This window comes from Colossoma macropomum, unplaced genomic scaffold (assembly GCF_904425465.1).
Source record: "Colossoma macropomum unplaced genomic scaffold, Colossoma_macropomum, whole genome shotgun sequence".
Classification (NCBI taxonomy): Eukaryota; Metazoa; Chordata; class Actinopteri; order Characiformes; family Serrasalmidae; genus Colossoma; species Colossoma macropomum.
Genome location: NW_023494788.1, coordinates 12,511,801 through 12,535,822, shown reverse-complemented (window position 1 = coordinate 12,535,822; position 24,022 = coordinate 12,511,801). Strand labels below are relative to the sequence as shown.

The window sequence follows — 24,022 nt, the reverse complement described above, 5'->3', positions numbered from 1 at the left end:
GGATAATTTCTACAATTTACTTTACAGTAGGATCTGAACTCTTTACTGATGCCAGAGTGTGCAGTCCACAAAAAAGGGACAGCGGATTCAGACGGCGATCATTGCAAAAATACCGGTTTTAATTACATTACCCCACCTCCCCATGGAGAAATAGTGTTAATAACAAAGTTAAAGTGTAGAATGTAAACTTTGAGGGTGTCCAATTTGAGGTTGTATTCATATCTGTGTTGGGGAACCATATAAGCATATGTGCCCTTTAATGCAATGAAGCTCATTTCAAAGGGCTGTAATAATTTGAAAAAAATAACATAAACCTTAAATACAATTTTCACGTTTATTAAATTCTTGCAATTACTGACCTAAGTCTATAACTCGCAGACATCCAACTATGCTGGGTTTTCTTCTCTGGTGATGCTCAGCCAAGCCTGTAATGCAGTCATGTTCAGTTCGTGCTCATTTCAGGAGATGTTTGCCTTTGGTCTTGCCTTCAATAAGTGAAATGTACACTCAGTAGGGTTCAGGTCAGGTGATTGACTTCACCAGTCAAGAACACTCCACTTTTTGGCCCTAAAAAACTCAATAGCTGCTATGAATAGTAATATGCTCTGGGTCATTCTTCTGCTGCAAGGTAAACTGCCATCCAAGTTTTGAGATATATGGTTGGATTTGAGTATTTAAGATGCCCCTCTGCAGAGGATTCATCTTCTTACTATCAATAGAGACAGTGTAACAGATCTAATGGCAGCCATACATAAACGCTTCTCCACACTTTGCTCATCCTATCACCCTGGTACAGTTTAATCTTTAAGCTTTCTTTCTATTAGATGTTGACCGAGAAGTTATGTAAGGAAATGTATAGAATGGTATTAAAGTCCTTTATAAATCCCTCAGTACAAAATACATGTCTTTGAATTAAAGCATTCTGCATCACTGTTTCTTTTCAAATCCTGATGTGCTAGAGTGTAAAGCCAAATTAACAAAAATTGTGTCACCGCCTAATTACTTACAGACTTCACTATGCATGGGTTTGGAGCTGCAATGACGGCTTGCCTGTTGATTGCCCTAAAAGTATCATGTAGAACCTAATTAGCTTTGTAATCACAGTGTTGGGTATGATTTAGCAGCTGAACATGTCGCAAGGCGACACTAAAGTTACCATGGAAACAGCAACATCACACAGTATGCATTCAATTCACTAGCAAAATTAAACTCTGATTTGCTGGCGCTTTTATGGCTAAATGCCGTGTGACTGGCATGACGGTGGCTTATTACTGCATTCTCGTCATGTGTTGTGAGCACAACTTGGAAGAAAATGAAGAAAGTGCATTCACAGTGCTTGAATAACGCACAGCTGAGAGATCTTGTATGCATCCCTCAGTTTTTGCCCTCCTAAAGAGAAAGGAAGTGTGAGGCTGGGAGATGCATGTATGTGTGCACATGTGCCCCACCTGTCCAAAGATATGCAGCACAGGTGCAGGATAGAGGCAGTGGTCAGCAGCACGTCCAGCGAGGTGCGGACCAGACAGAAGGTCTCCCCGTAGATCCAGTTCTGATGGATCAGCTCAATGGCCCCAAATGGCATCACCAGCACTGACACCAGCAGGTCAGCAAAGGCCAGCGATACTATGAAGTAATTGGTCTTAATTTTTCTAAAGAAACAAAAAGTAAATGTTATTGTTATGTATTTTTTTTTTATTATCATGGCTTCAGAGGTCAAAGAAAAATGAAATATAACAATATACAGTACTGTGCAAAAGTCAGAAACCACCTGTCATTTCTTTAATTTCCAGTCAAAACGGTCAAGTTATTTATTGACAAGCATCAGAAAGATCAGAAAGAAGCTGAAAACATATATTATATATGTTACAAATATATATAAACATATAAACAGTAAATTACACACAAGTCTCAAAAAATGAATAAAATACAAAAATATTTTTTTCAGTATTTAGTGTGTACACTCTCCTTTATTACAGCTTCCATTCTTTTCAGGATGTTTGCTTTCATATTTTCAAAGAAATCTGCAGGAACATTTTTCACACCTCTATAGTTCAGTCTTGTTGCATTTTCTGTTTCTCACAATCAAGTAAAACACATTCAGTGGACTCTGGGGTGGTCAGTCGATTGTACAGCTTCTTTGTTTGATTTTCTTCTTTTGTGTCTATTTTCTTTTCTCAGTAACCACAGTGGAAGGATTGACAAAAACACCTGTGGATTATTTCAGATCTGAATCAAGAGTGAAGCTTGATTTTCTCCTCTCTCTTTAAGTCCTGTTCATCTGAAGGCGACAGTGTTGGTGGTTTACCAGGTATTGCATGGTTGTTAGGGGTCCCGTTTCTTATTAGATTCTTTTTTTAACTCCAGTTTTGGAAACCTTTTTTTCACTTATGTTCCTTTGACTTTCCACTTGTACTTAATGGCTGTTTTGACTGAAATTAAATAAACAAAGGAAGGTCTCTCATTTTTATATTCTATATAGATAAATAAGCACAGAATAAAACAATTAAAACATCAAGTAAAGTCAGTCCTAACTAATATAAAGTACTGAACTAATTTAAAATATATATTAATGTAAATGACATAACAGTAGACAGTCAATCATCTAAGTCAACAATGGAGCAAATGAAAAAATCAGAAAATGAATTAATGAAAATGAACTCACATATTGGACTAATAGAGCTGTATTGATATAGCGGAAATATCAGGTTGACAGACTGAGTGAAATCAGTGCCCTTTATGTGAAAAAATTCATATCCTTCTGCAAAACTCTTCATATTTGAATGAATAAATGAAATGTGGTCTGCAGAATGAAGGTATGAAATAAAGGTATGTGCATGCATGCGTGTGTGTGTGGTAATCTCCTGATAGGATGTCATACCAAGTTCCACAGTGCCTGAAAAAGATCAGACCCTCTGGCACTCCATTAATGACTAATAAAACTGGTTGAGCCAACGGCCTGCGAGAGGCACTGAAAACACAGTGCTATATATAGCCAACCGAGAACCTATAAACGGATTCAAATCACTCTATCATGTATGCCAAAACATGGCATCAAAAATGTGCTCCAGCTGTCTGCTAACAATACACATCTGTGGAAGAATAAAGACTTAGGCAGTGCTGGCTTTTTTTAGCACGGCACATCTGATGTCAATTTGACATCAGATAATTATGCCATCAGACTATATGTCAGTGTTTACAAAATCCTTTAGACACATCATTAAAGCATTATGGTGCCAGATGACCCTGTGACCCTGACACAGATGCATTCTGATTAGAGACTTTTCAGTATTATCAACGTCTCAGTGATACATAGCTTGACAGGTCACATACTGAACACATACTGAAGTAAATCTTGCTGGAATATAATATGGTTATAGATTCCTTTCAATATGATTTCGACATTATTTGAACCAAAGTGTCCCAGTAGACACAGAGCCAGTCAATATTTTTGTTCTGTTCCTGTTTCCAATACACCTCAACACACCTGAGCCAAGTGAATAAAAGCCTGCACAATGCAGACAGGCTGATGGGCCTTAAGGACTGTGTTTATTTATTTTTATACAGTTTAAAACTATCAGCCACCCTTTACATTGTGTGACCATGTAGAAGGAACCTTAAAAATACAGAGATTTTTGGAGGTGAGAAATGTTTTTTTTTCAGTCAAACCAGAAGGAAGACAGATAGCTAACATTTCTGTTAGGAAGCTGATTATCTTACTACAACCATATAATCACATGGTGATCTTAAAATCATCATTACAATGGACAGAATGACTCATCAGGAGGACAACAAGTTAAAGGTTAAAGTTAGCAAAGCAGTTATCTAACCTCAGTTTGGCTTATTTTCTCTGACAAAAAACTGGGATCTTTACAGTTCTGTTCAATGACCAAGGTGAAAGTGATGCTAGCGTAGTTGTATTTATTCTCCCACAGATCAGTAGCTAGACTAATGACTAGTATTCCCAACTGCTGTATTTGCAAAATACATGCTGGGTATTGTAGTAGGAAAATACTGATTACCAAAAACAATAAAACAACATAAAATCATACATTCTGTCAAGTCAAAGAGGCTGAGGGTATTGTCATTGAGACGCTGAGGCTGAGGGTATATGATGTTGTGCTGCAGAACTGCACAACACAACAAATAACATATTGAAATATTCTTTTAGGCTGGAATGCCCCTTTAAGAAATGTTTTTCTCTTCCCATGAAGTTACAATTCTGGAGGTTTTGTCATTACAGTGGTGATATGTCAGAGTTAAAATATAAAAAAATCTTTATTTGACAATATAAAAATGGTAAAATTACTTAACAAAAAGCAGCTAACCTACTGGAGATCAAAAGAGCATGTGACAGGCTGAAGTATACTAGTCACTCACCACGTTACTGCAACTGCATGTGCAAAAACGTAAACTGTTTATGTAGTAGTGCTAACTGCCTAACTACCCTGAACATTTACAGTACTGAACAGTGAGCTGCCTTTCTAACACATCTAGTTCATGAAAGGCTTGATATTTAGCTGGTGACTTAAATTAGGAAAATTAAATTGCGCACAGTACTGTGGCCCTAAAGTTGGGTATTAAGCACTTTATTATCCTACACTTTTCTTGTATTTTATTTTTCCCTCGAGGTCCACTTATGGTTATTGTATGGTTTTGTGTAACAAATTCATTTTTCACATGACCATTTCCAACCATTCTTTATCCTTTAGAATTTGTGTTACTGTGCCTTTAAGACAGATATAAGACAAACAATCTCTGTTCTGATCGACTGCCATGTATCGTGCCACACTCAAAAACACTCAGAGCTGAAACATTCCTAAGAACTTAAATATGAATGGGCAGGGCTAAACTGCTGTAGGCTAAATAGGTGGATATATGTAAATGATTTGGTTCTCGTGACAATAAAAAAAACAATGAATTCAAAACGAGTTGGACCATACAGACTGGGTAGTGAATGGTATGTTTTAAACCTCAAACAATCTTTACATATTACTTCAAACTCCTTTGTTTCAAAAAAGAAGGAAATTTCTTTTTCATTATATGGGCCCTTTAAAATTACTGCAAACTTTTCAGCATTGAGGTTCATTATGATCTGGATTTGCAGTGACTTTCTAAAAACGTTGGCTAATTCCTCTCCTTGGAAGAAATTTAAACACACCTTGAAGATAACTCGCCTTACTGCAATTAAAAGGCAATGCACTTATTTTATGCGTGGCAGACATGATAAAACATTTACGCATGTTGACTTTAATGTGGTGCTGGACACGGTGAGCAGGATGTTCAAAGTGATTGAAAGCCCCTTTATAGCAGGACAGAAAAAGGGCACATCATCATAAATCATGAGAAAGTACACGAAAAGGAGAGCAGAATGTGTTGGAGGATGATGTGTGGTTTATCTCATTCTGACATACATTTTCAACAGATACGACATGCAATTCCACTTTCTGACTGGAGGAGTCTGAGAAATGGGGACCAGTGAGGGTAACGGCGCTCTGAAAGCCACTTCTGGGACTGCCATTTACTGCGAAGAGCTGAGGGCTGAGAAACCAACAAATTCTCTTAGTGTTGCTATCTGTCTACTGAATAAGAAACTGAGGTTCTTCATTTTAGGGGAGCAAAAAACAGCAGAACATGTGTAGACCCATTTACTAAATCCACAGAGAGCACACAGAGGTGATCTTTAGCAGCAACCATGTGACTGACCAGTCATCCACATGGTGATCGTCCCCTCACAGAGCTTAAGGATGTACACAGTTTGGACAATGTCCCATTATGTGAGATGGTGACATAAGATTTGGAGAGGGCTTTAAGGGTCTTATCCCTAAAGTACTGATGGGGAAAATGGGTTTATGGTGGTGGAAAGTTATCCTATAATCATTTAAAGCTCTTGTGCTCTAAAAAACAATGTCAGCACACACGCTACTGTATTTTTGTTGATCATGTACTCAAAGCATCTAATCCCGAGTGATTCCATTCAGGCAGCTGCTTTCATTCAAGCAAAAAAGTGCTGCTGCATATTTCTCACTTCACAGTAGCCCTCTGGAGGAGTTATTAACTAGCTGCTAATCAAACACTGATATGAAATAAAAAGAGGCTGCACTTCAAAGTTTAACAACTGCAAAAGCAATCAGAAGATTTTTTACTGGTGTCTAAAACACACATCCACAACCCCAGAATTTAGTGCACAAAGAAAAATATGTGATGACTACTGCTTGGCTCCAACTTTTTAGGTGTACCTTATGTATATCCATGATGTAAGCAGGGCCTTGTTGTATATGTGCGTATGTGAGGCCCTGTGCACACCTGATATGTGAAAATGTGAAAAGTCTAGTTCATCTTATTCATGTAATATGTGCACTGAAGTGAATGTACCTGCAGTGAATTAAGTGCTATGCAAATAAAGAGTTTAAAGAAATGGCTTGACGAAAACCAAAGCGCTCATTTTGAAGAAATGGTTCAGCATTTTATTTCATTTTCCACTTCCCTCAGATGTAGTAGATGAGCTGAGAAATGGTGTCCAAATTTAGCTTCTTTAGTTTAGTGCTGGAGCTACAAGGTTGGCGCTGCTAGTAAACACGAACTCAATAGTCACCAAAATCCATAAACACATCCTAAAAACTTCGCCCACTCAAACTGTGTCCAGGTCTTCATTAAGGTTTTGAAGATTTGGTGATGTGATTCAGGACACAGTATGCACAACCTTAATGAAGATGTGGTTGCAGTTTGAGTGGGCTAAGAGACGTTTTGGGGACATATTTACAGATTAAATTTGGGTGACTACTGACTTTTAGTGTTTATTAGAAACAGGTGCCTCACTGCTCCAGGTCTAAAGTAAAGAAGCAAAATTTGGACATCATAGCTGATCATAGATGAACACAGCTGATCAACTACATCTGGGGTAAGTGAAACATTATGTAATTTTTTTGCTAAACCATTCTTTTAAAATTAGTGCTTGTCTGAGAAATGAATAGACAAGCTTATCTTTGCTGTTGTACAATAACCTCCAAAATGGTAACTTTACAGAAGAAAGAAAAACACTTTCTACCTCTCTGTCTTTAATGTTATGAGACTTCATTACAAGTAATTTTGGACCATTTCTATCGCTCTATTCATAGTGAAACATCAACAATATACGTAAAGGGCAGCTAGTGCTTTCAAATAGTTTCAAGTTATGAAGTTCTGATTTGACAGTAATGATGAAAGCACTGGCGAGCGAGGGGGGCAGAGGGAGGGAGAGAGAGAGAGAGAGGGAAACAGAGAGAGGTGTGACTCTGACCTGAGCTGCCGGTCCTTGCAGACGGCCACCATAACCAGCAGGTTTCCCAGGACGCTCATGAGCATGACCAGCGACAGGAAGCTGATGAGAGCAACCCTCTTTGCCATGCCGTTGCTGTGGTAACAGAGAGATGGTAAGGACTTATTCTACAGCAATCAATAGTATGGCACAGACTAATGAGTGATTAGAACAACTGTTGTCATAAGCTGACTGACATTTCATGGCTCAGCAGAAATATCAACCATGAAACAGCAAATATACATGTGCCATTATTACAATACAAATTGTAAAAAAATTGCTTAACTTAAAATTAAATTAAAAATTCTACATGTAGTCATAGACAACATACGTATTTCTGGGCCTGCTAAATGTTAAACGTCGAAATTATAAAAGAATTCCATTACATGGATTCCCATGGTAACATCTCTGTGTGGGCACCAGCCAAGAATAGAAGCACGGAGAACACACAGCACAGCCAGAAAAGCAGGCTAATTTCTTTCATGGATTTTACCTCAATGTAGGTGAGACACATCTCTCCTACACATACAGCGCACCCCCTTTTTGAGTGTTTGACAACTGTAATGATTTACAATAATGCCTGGAACGTTTACATTTCCTTCTCCGTTAAGATAAAGAACCTCCAGTGCAGTCTGGATTCTTGTACAGTCTAGTTAGAGACCTTCATTTATTTCATTTCCAGTCATTAGGTAAGTTATCATTTTTCATATTTCTGAGGAGATTAGATGTAAGATAATTTGCTTGCATAAGGTACGGGAAAGTCAAATGAAAATAAGTGAGAAAAACAGGAGTTTTCCAAACTGGAACTGATTAAAATTATTAAAAGATATACACAAAATGGGACAACTAACATCAGCGCAAAACCTGGTAGCCTCATCAGATAAACAGTACTCCAATCTTTGAGAGAAAAAATCAAGATCCACTCTTGCTTAAGATCTGAAAAAATCCACAAGTGTTTCTGTCCATCCTTTCACTGTGAGAAGACAACTTAGCACTATGGGTCTGAAAGGATGTGTAGCTGTCAAGAAGTTACTGAGAAAAGGAAACAGACAAAAAGAAGAAAAAACACAAATCAAACAAGAAAGCCGCTGATTTCCTCAGACAAATGGACTGACCACCCCGGCATTCAGTCCGCAATATCATTGAATGTATTTAGGAATACATGAATCGTGAGAAGCAGAAAATGTTACCAACTTCTAAGACTGAACTTAGGAGGTGTGGAACATGTCATTGCAGATTTCTTTGAAAAACTGAAAGCAAACGTGAAGCTGTATTAAAAGCACTGAAAAGATTTATATTAGTTGTTGAGGCTTAGTTGTTGAGGCTTCTGTGTAATTTCTGCTAAATATATGTTTTCTATATGTTAGAGTATGTTATGTTAGAGTATGTCAATGGTGCGCAAGTTACAATACTTCAGAGCCGTTTTACAGCATCAACCCACAAGACAGCGCAGTCTCAATGCTAAATTCAAAGAAATACATATTTAATAGTGCCACTACTAAGCTGTTGTTATACGTCAAATTGACTGACTGAAGTACTGAAATATTTGTCACACAACATCTAAATATCAAAGAACTTGTAATCATTCGCACCTATTGAGTTTTCTTTGATCACCAGCACGAATATACGTAGCATAAACCTGAGCTTGCTGACTGTGGACAGGCAGAATACTCCTATCAAAGATAATGAGGATGCAGCCTGACTCTGTTGGCACACAACTGACAAATACAGCAAAAACTGCACTTGACCAAACAGAACAGGAAACCACAGACTCTGCCCACAATGCTGTTACTAATATGACTGCATCTGTAAAACATTTCTTTCTTCAACACTGTACACAACTAACCCATGAGAACCATTTGAGGGTACCAAAATTATACACTATTTCGTCACAAATCAAACCTATTGACTTAACTCGCTATTTTCTCATTGCGATGTGTTTGAAACAAAAAGCCCAATTAAAAGTTTGAGTAAACTAAGTCTTTTCTTTCACATTCCACTCCACTCTGACAGTGGCTGCAACTACAACAAGAGGCAGAGGACTCCCAGAGAGACGGGACCGATGCCTGAGGACAGCTCCGTCCACAGCAAGCACAGTCATGTGTGTGTGATGACTGGTGAAACCTTTGACCTCGAGTGTGTAATTGAACTGAGGGTGCTATCAGCCCGCAACAGCTCAATCAAAGCTCTAAGTGAGCTGCCCTCAGGTCAGCTAGTACACCAGCTCCGCTGTTGAATGTGCCGCAAAACAGCTCAGCTCCAGACAGCGGGCTGGAAGGAACACTCATTTCTCATTTTAATCAATTAGCAGCTTTTCTGTCAGTCATGTCAGGTTCACAGCAAAAGCAAAGAGCTGCATGCTTAAAATGTACAAGAGCAGTTTCTTGAATACAATGAATATGTTGGAGGAGAGAAAATTTCCTGGGAAAACAAGTGAGCACTTCTGATTAAAATGAATTCTTCATTTCATACAAATGAGGAACAAGAACGACATAATGACCAATGTAAATAATGTTTATTTTTTATTGAAAAAGGCTCCATTTGCATATTCAGTTTATTCTAAGGAACACTGAGCACAGTGTTTTCTAACAGCTCGTACTGTCTATTTATATAATAAGCACGCCAAGAAAACAACTGCTGTCAGAGGATGAAAATTGAATTAGTTGTTCATCTCAGAAAGGAGTGTCTCAGACAGTGATTATGATGCTTTCCTCTCCCAGGTCTCAGCATTTGAACCAACTATAGCCGTCTGAGGCCAAGAGAAACAGACAAAATCCTTTAGATTCTTAGTCTCATCAGTTAACATACACTAGTGGTCAAAAGTTTGGAATTAGGTGTCATAATAATAATTGATGTTATTTTGTTCAATAATAGTTCACACAGTGTAGACTGGAATACTACAAGCTAGACACAAAAATGTATTTCATAATGTTTTATTCAATACTTTTTTGGGAACATCAAAAAGTTCTTAAGTGCTAAATGATATACTGTAATTTCTTGATAGGTTCCTTGAGATTTGATCACCACATTTCAAATACAAGGCTTTCTTAACATTAATTTTATTACAACAAAATTTTATAATAACTAATTATAACATTTACAGGGTTTTTATGTATTAAAAACAGTTATAAATACTTTTTATCCATTTCCAAACCTGTTTTAATCCTTAGAATTAAACAGGCTGTTTTTGTTACTGTGCCTTTAGGGCTGATATACGTAAATGATCTCATTTCTGACTAAATGCACTTTTTTGCGCCTTATTCAGAAAGCAGCCTGGACTAAAACACTCCTTATAACTTCAGTATGAATGGGCACAGCTACATTGCTGTAGACTGAACAGATGGATGTATGTTAACACACTGGTTATTGGGATATCACAAAATCAGTGAATTAACACAGGCTGTTTTGTGACCTATGTAACATAAGGACTGCATAGAATAAAGAGTGAACATAACATTTTGAAACTTTAACTTTGTTTATATCTATTACATCAAACACTTACATTAAAAAAACCAAGGAATCATCTGTTCATCATTCTGGACACATCTCAATTTCTTCTTTTTTCTTGTTAGGATAGAAGTTAACATATGACAATATAGTAACCTGTGCTGAAAAAATGAAAAAAAAATACTGTTGCATATTAGCAAAATAGTTTCACAAATAGATGTATAACTTGTTACAGACTCCTATGTATTAAGTATTATACGCCTTTATACATTTCCTAAATGGTAAGTTATTTTTTAAACGATTACTATTTCATACACTATAAAAATGCCAACAGCATTTTATTGCACTGACTTAACAGCCCCCAACTTTATACTCTGCTCTACCTGAAGACAAAATCATTTCATATCTCTGGCTATAGTTCACAGTAGCCTATGAACCAACAGTAAATAATCATACTGTGATATTAAAAGGTTCATAAAAAGTTTATGCATAGTTGAGAACTCTGTTCATAGCAAGGAGACTCACATCTGTAGCCAGTCAGATGCAGGCATGACTTGATCCTTTATTTAGAGTAATGTGGTCTACCTGTAACATGATGTCATGTAATTAGGGCCACAGTGAAAGTTGAGAGTAAACTAGGCCAAGACAGCCTATGACATTCTAGCCTTGCTTATTTTTCTTTTTCGATGCAATAAATGACTAAAAGGTTCGACTGCTTAGATTAGCTGAAAGGTAGGCACAGTACATGCTGTTCAGGCTTCTGTGAGTGACATGCTTATCATTAGTTCACATCACTAATTATCAGTCTTTAGACAGTAATTTAATATGAAAACCTGCAAGTAAAATAGATTCTTTCAATCTATAATTAAATGGTTAAGCTGTAAACAAAGTCATTCAGAAAGGTTTGTGGTAAAAATGCTCTGTTCTAGTGAAACGTACACAATCAGAATTGTTCAGAGTGGTGGTGATAGAAACCAGACATCTATACCTCACAGAAAAATATTACATGTCTTTAGGTTTTGGCCAAAAACATATATATTTTAAAAATATCCATGGTTGAGATGTACATGCACACAGCAAAAAAGCAAAAAAGTCCACAAAAAAAAATATTTTCATCATCACCTATCATCACCACTGTAAAGAAATACAAGTCAAGAAGTTACTCTACAATAAACCATTTCAAAACAAACCATTCTGAATGATGCTGCTAACATATCAACCACTTTGAAAAATCTGCAGAATTCCCCTTTAATTAATGTCCATATATATAGACCTGAAAAGTAGGACAATACATAAACGAACAAATAAATAAAAGTTCCCCTCATGGCCAAACTGTACTAGTCAGCAGTACCTGTAGTGGTTTGAGGTTTTATGTTTCACGTTCACAATGCAGATAAGGAAACTAGAGAGCAAGCTAATAATTTAACACTGAATATACTGAATTACATGGTGAGGTGGTTTGTCTAACCTGGCAAGCTGCCCTAGACAGCTTTGGCATGTTACTGCGATCATCCTTGCCATAATTCAATTGTTAGCCACTTAAGGTGAGAGGAAACTTGACCTCAATTACTCCAAAACCATCATAGTGTTTAGCTGTTGACTGAACTGAGGTCCTTTATTATCAGTAATTTTGTTCTATTAAAATTTGCATCTCAACTTTCTGATTTAACTGCATACTCGAGGAGAACAAATGTGCTGATTAGGGAGCAAAGGGCACCATATGCATTTAAAAGAAATCAATGAACAATTTACCATTACACAGGTGTCCATTTGCAATTCTTGTTAGTAAATGTGGAACAGATTGTATAATTCATGATCAGCCAGAAACTCACCTTTAACACATCCAAACACAAGCGTGTGAAACGTGTCAGTAATTTGAATCAACTGCATTACCGAATTGGTCGTATGGAGATTCCAGTAAATTATGCACTCCGAGGTTTTATTCACTCCATATTAAAACTTCAAATGCATAATATATTCTAATTTGCTCAGTTATAAGGTCTGACACTCTAGGAAAGAATGTGGTGAAATGACTTGCTGATAAAACTCAACTGGATAAAGTATTACGGCAAAAGTGCTAATGCTTAGCAGTCCAACAAAATGTTTCGAGACTGTGGGCTCTTTCTTGTAAAGAATAAACTACGAGCCATCCTGATATGTTGCCTCAATTACTCACACAGACAGTATGATGGGCAAAACCGGGTTCCAAAGCCTTGTGGTTAGTGTAAATTTCCTTTTGGCAATTAGGCTTGAGCCAACCAAAATCAACAAGAAGCTAGACTTATTGCAAAAAGGAAATCATGATGGCAAACCAATTATTCATAGCGTTCCACTCTGTTAACCTGCACAATCTTCATCTCTCAGGGGACAGACCTAAAATGGTGCATTAGAAAGTGTATTTATGTCAATGAGCTTTGGGCTCTGTACCCCTTTGGACACAAAAAGTGCAAGAGGAGATTACATAGTGAGTATATCTTCTCATAGTGCCTACTTAAGACATGAGGAAATGTGTGCCAATGAATGTAAACATTAGGGCTGGAAATTCTGTATTTTTTCATTATCAAAACCACAGGTATTTTGCAGTTACATGTTCATATAGGACACGTTCCATTTGAGCCATAAGGGTCAAGAAAGCTGTAAGCTCGAATTTTACAGATTACAAAGGAAAAAAAAAGCACTGTTGTAGCTTCAGCTCCTGTCAGGAGTTAGTCACACTACTTTGTCACTGTTACTATGTGATGAATCAGTTTCTTCTCCCTCTGTGTCATTTTCCCACATTCTCAGTGTTAAATAATAAACCACAATAGACTTGATGTGAAGGTTTCAGTGTGTTAAATCTAAAAAATGAACTGTAAAAAACTCATGACAACTAAATATTAAACTATAATGAAGTACAAAAAAAGTATGACAGCACACCAGCGTGACATTCACTTCTTTAGGTAAAACCAGGACTGGACTTTTGGAGAATGGATCAGAGCTCATAATGCTCATATGCACAAAATTCAAAGAAAAAACAATAAATCCTACCAATGTAATAATCGTTATCAATAATTATGGCCAAATCAATGGTCCCGGACACAGTACAAATGCACTGATGTACCTGAATGCATCAATCTGAACATGGTGATTCAACTGCTTAAATTCTGGAACTTTAGAATCAGTTTAATATGTTTTTGTCCAAAATAAAACTTTAATATGTTTTTGTCCAAAATAAAACTTTTAAGACTGCTTTCAAATGTAAAAATATATTGTGTATTATTTTTACTGCATATATCTCAGTACCAGGTCAATAGTTACTTCAGTTTGTGAATATATAAAAAATATTCCTAACAATAATTTAATAATCTAAAAGTAATCATAACAAAAATAATCAAATTGAGTCAAGTGAGGTGAGATTGGAGATTGCATGATGCTTTGAATCATTTCCCAAGGCATTACAATCTAATAAATAAGGTGAGTTTAGAGATTAAATTTATCAAAGTATCTGATTAATAATCATAACACTGAAGTTTACACATTAGACAATTAAATTGATGACTTCCACACAGCACTTTAGCTGTTTGCTAAGTTTCTCTGAATTTAATTCCTCACTTTATTTCAGAAACAAATCAGGGAAGTATGTCAGACAAAAAAGAAAATAGACAGGAAGTGAGGTTCACACGCCCTATAATTCTCCCAGTTTCATTTGCACATGAACACTCGGCAGCCTTGGTGAAATGGAATATGGCGGGTCAATTGAATTGAACTTCTTCAGTCTCATCCAGGGGCCCAGATTGATAAATCCATTTCCTGACAATTATCAATCACGTATCTGCCTCATCCTGCTCCACAGATTGATGATAATTAATGGGAAATCTGATAATAACTTGCACCTGGGGATGGACTGGGTTGCCTGGATACTCTGAAGGCACATGTGACTCTTCTGTCCCAGATAACAAAGGGGCCTTTTAAGGTGAATCGAAATCACTGTGTGGCTTCGGTGGATGATTGGCATGGACCTAAATGTGAATTTCTGACTGGTTTAATGGCATTTGCATCTGTTGATATCGTGCTGCCTAAACTAAAATATGCTCTGGATGTTGAAGCATTCAGTCTTGATGAAATGTTAGGAAACGCCACGCTGTTCTTTTGCACCCAATTTAATATAATTTAAGTAAATAAATATACGTGTATATGAGCATGTGGTACTTATTTCACTGTACATTAAGTACAGCAGAACATGTATAGGCCAACTCAACTGCCTTTATCTACAATACCATATACTAATTATATACCATAAATCTTTGACAACATCTTTAGTCATTTGCAACAATAAACCTCTCCTGTAGCAGTCATGACGCTTACAGTAATCACTTTTATCAGGTTACAGTAATCACATTAATGAGACATTCACATTAATAACTAGCATAGAGTAGTCCTGAAGTTATATGAGAGCAAGTTTCACTATGTCACTGTGAATATCTGCAGTTTAAAAAAGATAGTCAAACTTCCTAATTTTCACCCTGTTATCATTTAAAAATGATAACACTGGTGCATGGGCTGCTGTTATGAGATAGGCCACTGTTGCCTGGAAACATCAAGTCACTGGGACAAGCTGTCTTCAGCTACTGATTCTCCAACCAGTAATGTTCTTGTACTAAACAGCTACAGATAAAAGCTGTGACCCTCCCACATATCAGCCATAAGGAAGCTACATGTGCTCGCTACTAGTAAACTGTATTTCACCACCCAGAGCTGACACTGACCTCTGTTCATGTGTTCACAACAGCACATAGAAGCAAATCTAATTCAAATAAGCCCACTTCCAAAGGAACTGATCCATTTTTAGCCATGTTTCTATCCTTATCAGTACGAAAAAAGAAGGATAAAGCATATTAAAGGACACAGGAGGATCTACTGCTATGGAGAAGACTAAGAGAATAATCTTTTTAAGCAAGTCCCATGTCTGCCCAGCACAGGGTCTCCTGATCCCCAGAGGCTTGCCCTGAGTTAGAAGCAAGTGAAAGCTGGAGACCATCCAACTCACAGGCAGGTGGACCAGAGGCTGCCTTTCCTGTCGTCTCAGCACACACAGACTCACGCAGCTGAAACAGCCCTTTATTAATTATACTGAGACTCAAGGTATGAATTACAGAAGGTTCAAAGACCAGGATGAACAGAATAAAACCCAGGCAAACTGCAGGCATTTAACTGCTATCTCTTTGGCTCGATTACTAGATTCAAAATAAATAACTCATTAAAATTTACCTCCTCGGTGGATCAGCAATGATTAGTTTGCAATTTGCTTGGTGGTAATGCATAGTTTAAATTCTCCTACTGGACTCTTTTACAGTAGTAATTAAATGTGCATTTTTTGCCACATTCAGCACTGTGCAAAAGTCAAAGAGCACCTTTTCTTTTATTTCATTTCCAGTCAACAGCTATTAAGTTATTCATTTTTTAAGGACATATTTCAGAGAAGATTACATGTGAGATAATTCACTTATTTTTCATAGGAAGAAGGTCCAAAGGTGTTTTTGTTCATACTTCTATTGTGAGAAGACAGCTCAATGTTATGGGTCTGAAAGCATGTGCAGAAGAAAAGAAAATAGACCAAAAAAGAAGAAAACTTGCTCTAGAACACCAAAACCAGACATCCAAGATGGAGTAAGGTTTCATGGAAGAAAAAAAGAAACTGCAATACAGGTAAAGGGTGGGCATACTAAATACTGAAAAAACTGAAATTATATTACGTTTCTGAGGCACATGTGTAATTTTCTGTTAAACATGTTTTCTGTTTCTTCCAGATGCTGAACAATAACTTTTACTCAATGGTTGTTTCCACAGTAAATAAAATAAAAGAAGGGTGGTCTTTAACTTTTGCACAGTATTGTATTCTTTAATTAATTCATTTATTTGAAGTCTTTTTAAGGGCTTTCTCATTGTATCATTTTCCATTAACGTGTTTTAGATTGTGCGGAAGGCTTTCCAAAGTTTGTTTAGGTAAGGCCTTTTTAAAACTCTAACTGCTCTAATATTAGCCAAAATAATTTGTGGATTACATGATTACTAATATAATCAAGGGACAGCAGTGCTGTGTCCAGTTAAGTTTAAACCACAGTAGCATGTACATTAAGTTGTTTTGGCAGAATCCAGGCTTGAAATTTCAAAAACAACATGTCTGTACACATTCCAGCAGACAAAGACTGAAAGAGAAAGAGAGATCAATGGACCCCTCTTCCTCCTTTATCCTCATTTCAATGAGCAGATTTTCCCTCCAGCAGCAGCTCAGACCTCATCCACCACACTAGGATTTACCACCTGGGTTAAGCCCGAGGCTGCTTGACTGTATGCTTCAGATCAGTATATCTCAGAGGAATGGGCCGCTTTATCTTCTGCTCAAAACCCCATAAGGCTTATCAAAGAACGCAATTTTGATGTGAACAGATTGTAAGTGCATCTTTGATTAAAGTATAATAGTATGTACGCATCTCCATATACTACAAGTGTAGACTAAGCCAACTCTCATCCCTGTTGATTTCTCCCCTCAGCACAAACCATGCAATCCCATTCCAAATTCCTGCAAAGAAAGGGGGTGCCAAATTTGCGATTTACTGTATGAAACAGCACAAGCAGAGAGGGTACTTTATTCCTGAGAGAGTGCAGCAACTCTCTCTTGATAAAGCACGGAGAGGAGAAGAGACCGACAGAAGCAGGAAAACATGTGGTTTGCAGTGATATCATGCAGTGATGTTATAAGTCATGCTCAGAGGTATGAATGGGAACGTCTGGAGGAAAGAAAAAAAAGCACGTCCCAAGACTGAGCACAGACTGGTAGAGCTGTCTGAGATGATAATCATGAGCTGAGCACAGGGTGCCTGCATTTTATCAATGGGGATTTTACAGCTTTGCTAGACAAGCTAGAATACTGATTCATAAAGGAACTGGACAGCTGCCTGAGCCATTCTGCTCTAGTGTGCAAGAGGCTTTCACTATGGACCACGTATACCACAATATCTGAAGGATTGTTTCCTTTTATTTATGCCTTTAATTTCTCAAGCACTAACCATCGCTACCACAACAACAACAACAACAACAACAGTAGTGCTTTGAGAGCACAGACGGTCATGCTGACAGCACTAGACTAGAAAACAACACGGAAAAGGCTTAAAGTCAATCCAAGTGTAATAAGCGTTAAAGGTCACTTCTTTTTGCTGTTATTTTTATCACATTTTATTGTGCGTTGAGTGCAGTGGAGTGGGCTTGTCACAGGATCCTCAAAGAGAATTTGGGCGAAAGGTAAGCAGATACATGAGGAGGGAAAACTGATGCCAGGAGAGGAAGGCCATATTTCCCCTGCATTGCTGACCAATCGAGCCGCCACTCCCCTGAGACCATCCTTGGAGCCATCAGATCTCATGCCCACATTACATTCAGTCATCTCACATTCCTTTATATCCACAGAGAACACAGCTCTGACATACCTCCACCCCATTCAGGGATTGTTTCAACTTAACGAGTCACTGAGGTAAGCACACTGTCACTATGTCACTACTGCGTCAAAGATAATGAACACGTGTAAAGGTCCATAATGGGGTGTGTACTGTAACAAATGAATTTTGCAATAAGGACATGTTCTAGTTGCCCAGAGGCCTTGAGATCAGATATACAGCAAAGAGTACTGTGCAAAAGTTAGAGGCCACCCTTATTTACTTAATTTTTCATCAAAACAGCCATTAAGTACACGTTCTTCACTTTTCAGCATCAGGAAAAAACATATATTTACATATATTTTATGAAAACATAAATTTAACAGAAAATTACACAGAAGCCTCAACAACTAAATATAATACTATTTTTTCAGTATTTCATGTGTCCACCCTCGCTTTCAGTTTTTCAAAGAAACATACAGATATCCAGTTTTCTTTTTGTCTATTTCCTTTTCTTAGTAACAGCTTCTTTCAAACCCGTAGCATTGTGTTGAGTGGAGCTTGATTTTCTCAAAGCTTTAGGTACTGTTAATCTGGTGGTGACAGTTTTGGTGGTCTACCAGTTCTTGCATAGTATATAATATATAATGTCTTCAGAACTATCTCCTGGAAAAATAAATAACTTGTACTCAATGGCCATTTTAACTGGAAATTAATTTAAGGGTAGCTGACAGAAAGAAACAAATAATGGCATTCAAACCTCTCATTGGAATCGACTTCCTCCATTACAGGCATCTGGCCAGTGGAATTCAGATTCATGTACCCATAGAAACACAGCGTCTCTGTAAAGCAAGGACAGATGGGGGTTAATGTAAGGTAAGGACGGCCTAAGGTTACTGTGACAGAGTGGTTAGCACAAAGCATCAATTTTATACACATTACCAACCTAGAACACAAACAACAGGTCTATAATTTGTTTTTTTGATAGATCGCTCCTTTACACTTCACACAGACTGTCTACAGAAGGTGGGTCTAAAATGGAAGGAAGTGTATTTTGTCACTAAATTATGTGTGTGATATATTAACTAAAGCATGACACAGAACAGTGGGTAGACAGAGAGAAAAACGATATCCTGCAAATGTTGAATGAGCCTATCATATTCAGGAAAGGAATAATGAAATGCAATGACTAATACTTGAGAGGGGCTAAAGGCCATCACTGAAGCAGCCTACTGGTAGCAACACACATGCGGCTCTATAACCAAAATCTCGAATAAGAAAGGAGCTTAGGTCATGCCCTAAACAAACAATGCTTGTTCATGGAGAGGAGCAGCATGGGGTGCGCAGCTTAAAGTAGGTACATTTCCAGGCTGATTATAAACTGCTCACTAAAGTTCAAGAACACCAGCAGTGAATTTGAAGCTTATGCAACAGCTTAATAGCCGTACTCAACATCAAATTACACTGTTACAGTGAATGTTGGAACCAACCTCCTGGGTGAAAATGCAGGTACATTTTGTGAATACTATGAAGGGAACTGAACGATCAAAGTCTACTCAATGATCCATCTTTACTCTCTTCCACATCTACTACCAATGTTTGTGATTTCAATGAGCTAAAATCAACTGAAGGCCCCTGACTGTTTTTTTTAAAATGAATATAGGGATTTCACTCAAGCCCAAGGGCAGACATATAGTGGGACAGTTGCCTGATTCATGCTACCATAGAGAACTCTGCAGCTCTTCCTTATATGAAATGCCCCCATATTTTCATTTAGATTTGAAGTCAAGGAGATTTGCAACTGCAATAAATGTTTAGGTCAGCACAGAAACACATAAATCCACACTGGCACAATAGCAAATGGCAAAGCTTTATTTCAGAAGCCTGCCCACTTCTCGCACAATTGAAAGAGAGAGATAGAGAGGGAAGGAGGAGATGAAGTTTCCTGCATGTCTGCACCAGCAGGATTCTCATCATTCGCAAACCACTCAAGGGAGAGAATTCCTGCAGCAGCCCACCAGCAGGGAGTCCGGAGACTCCAGACAGGGCGGACTTCTTCCAGATGGCCTCCAGACACTCTTAAATGTGACGTACACACACACACACACAGTAACACACGCGCGCATTCAACAACCACGTTATGTCACTTCAACAATCCCTGTTCAACATCAGTGGTCAGTGTCTGTCCCGTTACAAAAGTCTCATAACGGCAGGACTCAGCAAGGCACAGAGTGCCTCAAGCCTGAAATGATATAACAAGCGAAAACATACCCTAAGAAGTGACAAACATCCAACGCAGCCTGTCCACTTCTATTATTCTCCACACCATTATTGTGGACCACAGTTACAGTTTTGCCTCGCTCCGATCATCCCTCATTCCTGACCGGCTTGTTTCTAAGTAACTGCAAAAGCCAGCTTACAATTCAGAGTGAATTTAATAAACTTGATGTTTATGAGATCTGAAGTCTTGCTTAATGTATTTGGCCCATGAGAGACTTTCTGCTCTTGCATCATAGCAAGCAACAAATACATCACTTAAAATCCCCACAAACATTCTAAAGACTCCAGGCAATACAGTTCTCAACAGCAGTGGACACTACACAATCTAAAATTATTCCTTCTACATTTGAAGGCATTTGAAGGGAGGTAATAATGTACTTACAAACTGCTGAAAGATGAATCGTTTCTATATCGAAATTTAAATTTGAAAGAGTACGATTTTCAAACTGCAATTTCAATTACAGCTTATATTATCAACACTGTAAAGTTTTAAGTGGGGGAAATTTAAACTAATAACACTGAGCTTGTGAGATGAGTTACACCATTCAAAACAACCCATGTGCTGTGTACATGACAACACAGTCATAAATAACTGGCAGTGACTCGTAGCATTCAAGCAAACTACATCCTGGTCTTAGCCAAAGTAATAGGCCTGGACCAGGTTCCACCACTTTGTACGCATAAAATCTTTACTAAGTCCTTAGTTAACACTAGTTAGTTTCAAACTATCCTTTGACTAAATTTGGTTGCACATCAATCCGTAAGCAATGTGTTAACTAGTAACATCCATATTTTCACGACACATATCACAAAATTTTAACACAGACACAGAGTACTAGCAAAGTACTAGCAGTAAAGTACATCTAAGGATTGGTATAAAAAACTCAATAATGATTTTTATTTATCATTTCACATTCTTTGTTGCACTAAATCCAATTAAATAGGGTTACGTATCTTCTCTTTTTAATGAAACATATAAACAATATCCACAATATATTCAAAGAAGATAACAACAAAACCTACTTTTCAAAATGTATTCATTTTATCATGATAACACTAAAACATCTTACTATATTGCCCACCCTTAGTAACAATTGACTAATGCATAAACAGCTAGAAACAGTGAACAGTATCACTTTAACATGATAATAACAAGTTCAGAGCCAATCAGTAAACTCACAGCCATGAACTTGCACTTGCATGACATTTTGTGTTCTATGGAAGAATATCTGGCATAGAAGAGAATGATTTGAGCAATTTTATGCTTTTATGATTGAACTTAATAATAGTGAACACCTGTAGCCATTACTTGTTTGTGTATTTAAATATTTCCTAACAACAAAAAGTGCTGGTTTTTAAACAACTGTTTCTGACCAAATGACACAATAGTAGCATCAATTTAGCATCAATTTGGCATCTGCATTAAAGAGCATCTTCAGAAAAGCTTCATGTTAGGAGTTTAAAGTTTAAGTCAGCGTCATGATTACAACTGAAAATAAAACCACACACAATATTTAGTGTTTTAATTAAGTGAGTTATCTTAAGCTAACAGTAACATTACATTACATAATTAGCTCAGCATAAAAAAAGTGCAAGTGATAACTAGCCTACATTTGAACGTACATACCTGGACCTTAATTTACAAAAAAATTATTATAATTTAATTCACAGTCATAGTATGGGTCAGAAAGATCACAATTAAATATTTCCACAAATCATTCAGCCCTTGAAGGACACATACCAAGCACTCACAGAATTTATAGAGTCATTCTAAAAAGGATCCTGGCCACTGTTAGTCGATACAGGAAAAGCCTATCATTGCACGTTTTGCATTTTATGATCGATGGCCTATGTTTAAAGATGTGGATGAGGATCTGTGAGATGGTGACCGCTCTCCATCTCAATTTCCTCCAGCCGAGAGTCCAAGGGTCTGAGACATCACATTCTCTGTCTAAACTGTCAGCTGCAGGTACTTAAGTTTTGATGTTTTATTCATTCCAACAAGATAAAAGGCTGTTCTGCTTTATAAATAAGACAGCAAAGGAAAGAGAAGTCTGTTGATAAGCGAAGCAGTTGATAAAAAAATTCTGGCTCGCATGGACGTTTTTCTGAAAAGAGAAAGTCACAAAATACTCTATTACTATACGTTACTCTTCATGGTAAACTCAATCTTCCTGACTCGAAAGGTGGGGGATCCATGAGTTCAGGCACCAGCTCAGCCACCCACTGAAACCTGAGAGCGCCTCTAAAAACGTTCTTCCATCTCAATAAAATGGGCTTGCTGAGTCAGTCATTTCTAGCAAGCAGATGGAATTAACAGTGGAGGCTGCTTCTCAATCTGTAGTGGGTTTCTGTCAAAGTGCACACACCTGAGGCTCTTCAGGCACCATGAGCTTCATCAAACTCGCCAGGTACAGGCCTGCTGCGCTCAGAGAGTAATGGAGAATGTAATGAACGCACCCAGAAAGTTGTTCATGTAAAACGAGCCTCTTCATTACGCTGTGTACTACGCCGAAAAAAAAAAAAAAATCCCAGCACCCCTGTGGACTTCATATTTCATTTAAATGCAAATGTTGGCTTTAATGATGATCTCGGGGAACCTAATGCTTGAACGTGTGCATCTGCTGGCTTACTGCATGGTATTTAGAGAGGGCCTGCATTTGTCAGTGGCACTTTCTGCTTTGCTCCACTCCAGTCCTCTCTGAAGACGAGGGCAGCTGAGCACTCCACACTAATTTACCACTCCATTAATAATGCACATCATGAAACGCTTTTCAGCCAAGCAACCATATTTTTCTCTAGTATTACACAGCTACAGGCCAGTTTTTGTGCTTCGTAAGGCACGCTTCATAACAAGTGAAAAATATGTGTAATTAACAAAACATTTTGCTCGTGGATGAATGCCGCATATTCCTACTATACAAAGAAGCAGCACATAGCAATGAATAGTGCTACCCAAAACACATTAAGCTAAAATATTGTTTATTTACTACAGCAAAACTAAATGTATTGTATAGATTCATCTTTGCCATAACACTTCACTCTTGTACACTGGCATCTGTTACCTCAAGAGTGGTTATATAATATCTCATGGAAATTTATCAGCAGCTGTAATAAAATAGCAACTAAATAAGCCAGAGTACATCTCTCAGAGTAGCATCGAGTACAAACCTAATGCACTCAAAATAATCCACAGCAGCTGCCACTCTCTCAGAAGAAGAATACAAGCCTGCTCTATAGAGCGAATTTTCATATTGCAGCTCTCCGCATGGTAATAAGCAGATACTGCTGTGGTCATACCTATGAGCTTTTACTGCTGGACTCAGATGATTCATCTGTTTATAGAGTAGCTGAAAAGACCAATAAAAAGCCATGATTTTAAGACAGAGTGTCCAGAATAGAATAGAAGTATTCTTAAGAGATTCAGTGGGCTTGAATAGCGCAGTTTGTTTGAATAGCACAATATAAATTTGACAGTCTCTTGGGTATAAATGAGAGAATGAATTGGACTGATGGAAATCTTTGTGATGTCATATGCTATTGTAATTAGAATTCCCCTGTGGTGCCGGTTCACCCTTGACATCTAACTTTC

At 37.6% G+C, this 24,022-nt stretch overlaps 1 protein-coding gene across 4 annotated transcripts in view; it reads right to left on the bottom strand.

Annotated features, from left to right (window-relative positions):
• The window catches only part of htr4 (5-hydroxytryptamine receptor 4), a 79,824-nt gene that overhangs the window by 45,424 nt on the left and 10,378 nt on the right, over positions 1 to 24,022 (bottom strand). For all 4 annotated transcript variants that reach the window (XM_036568500.1, XM_036568498.1, XM_036568499.1 and 1 more), the window contains exons 2-4: positions 18,911 to 18,992; positions 7,277 to 7,390; positions 1,449 to 1,649 (exon numbers count right to left, since the gene is read on the bottom strand). In XM_036568500.1, coding sequence (XP_036424393.1) covers positions 1,449 to 1,649; positions 7,277 to 7,390; positions 18,911 to 18,992 — 397 coding nt within the window. The remainder of the gene's footprint in view (positions 1 to 1,448; positions 1,650 to 7,276; positions 7,391 to 18,910; positions 18,993 to 24,022) is intronic.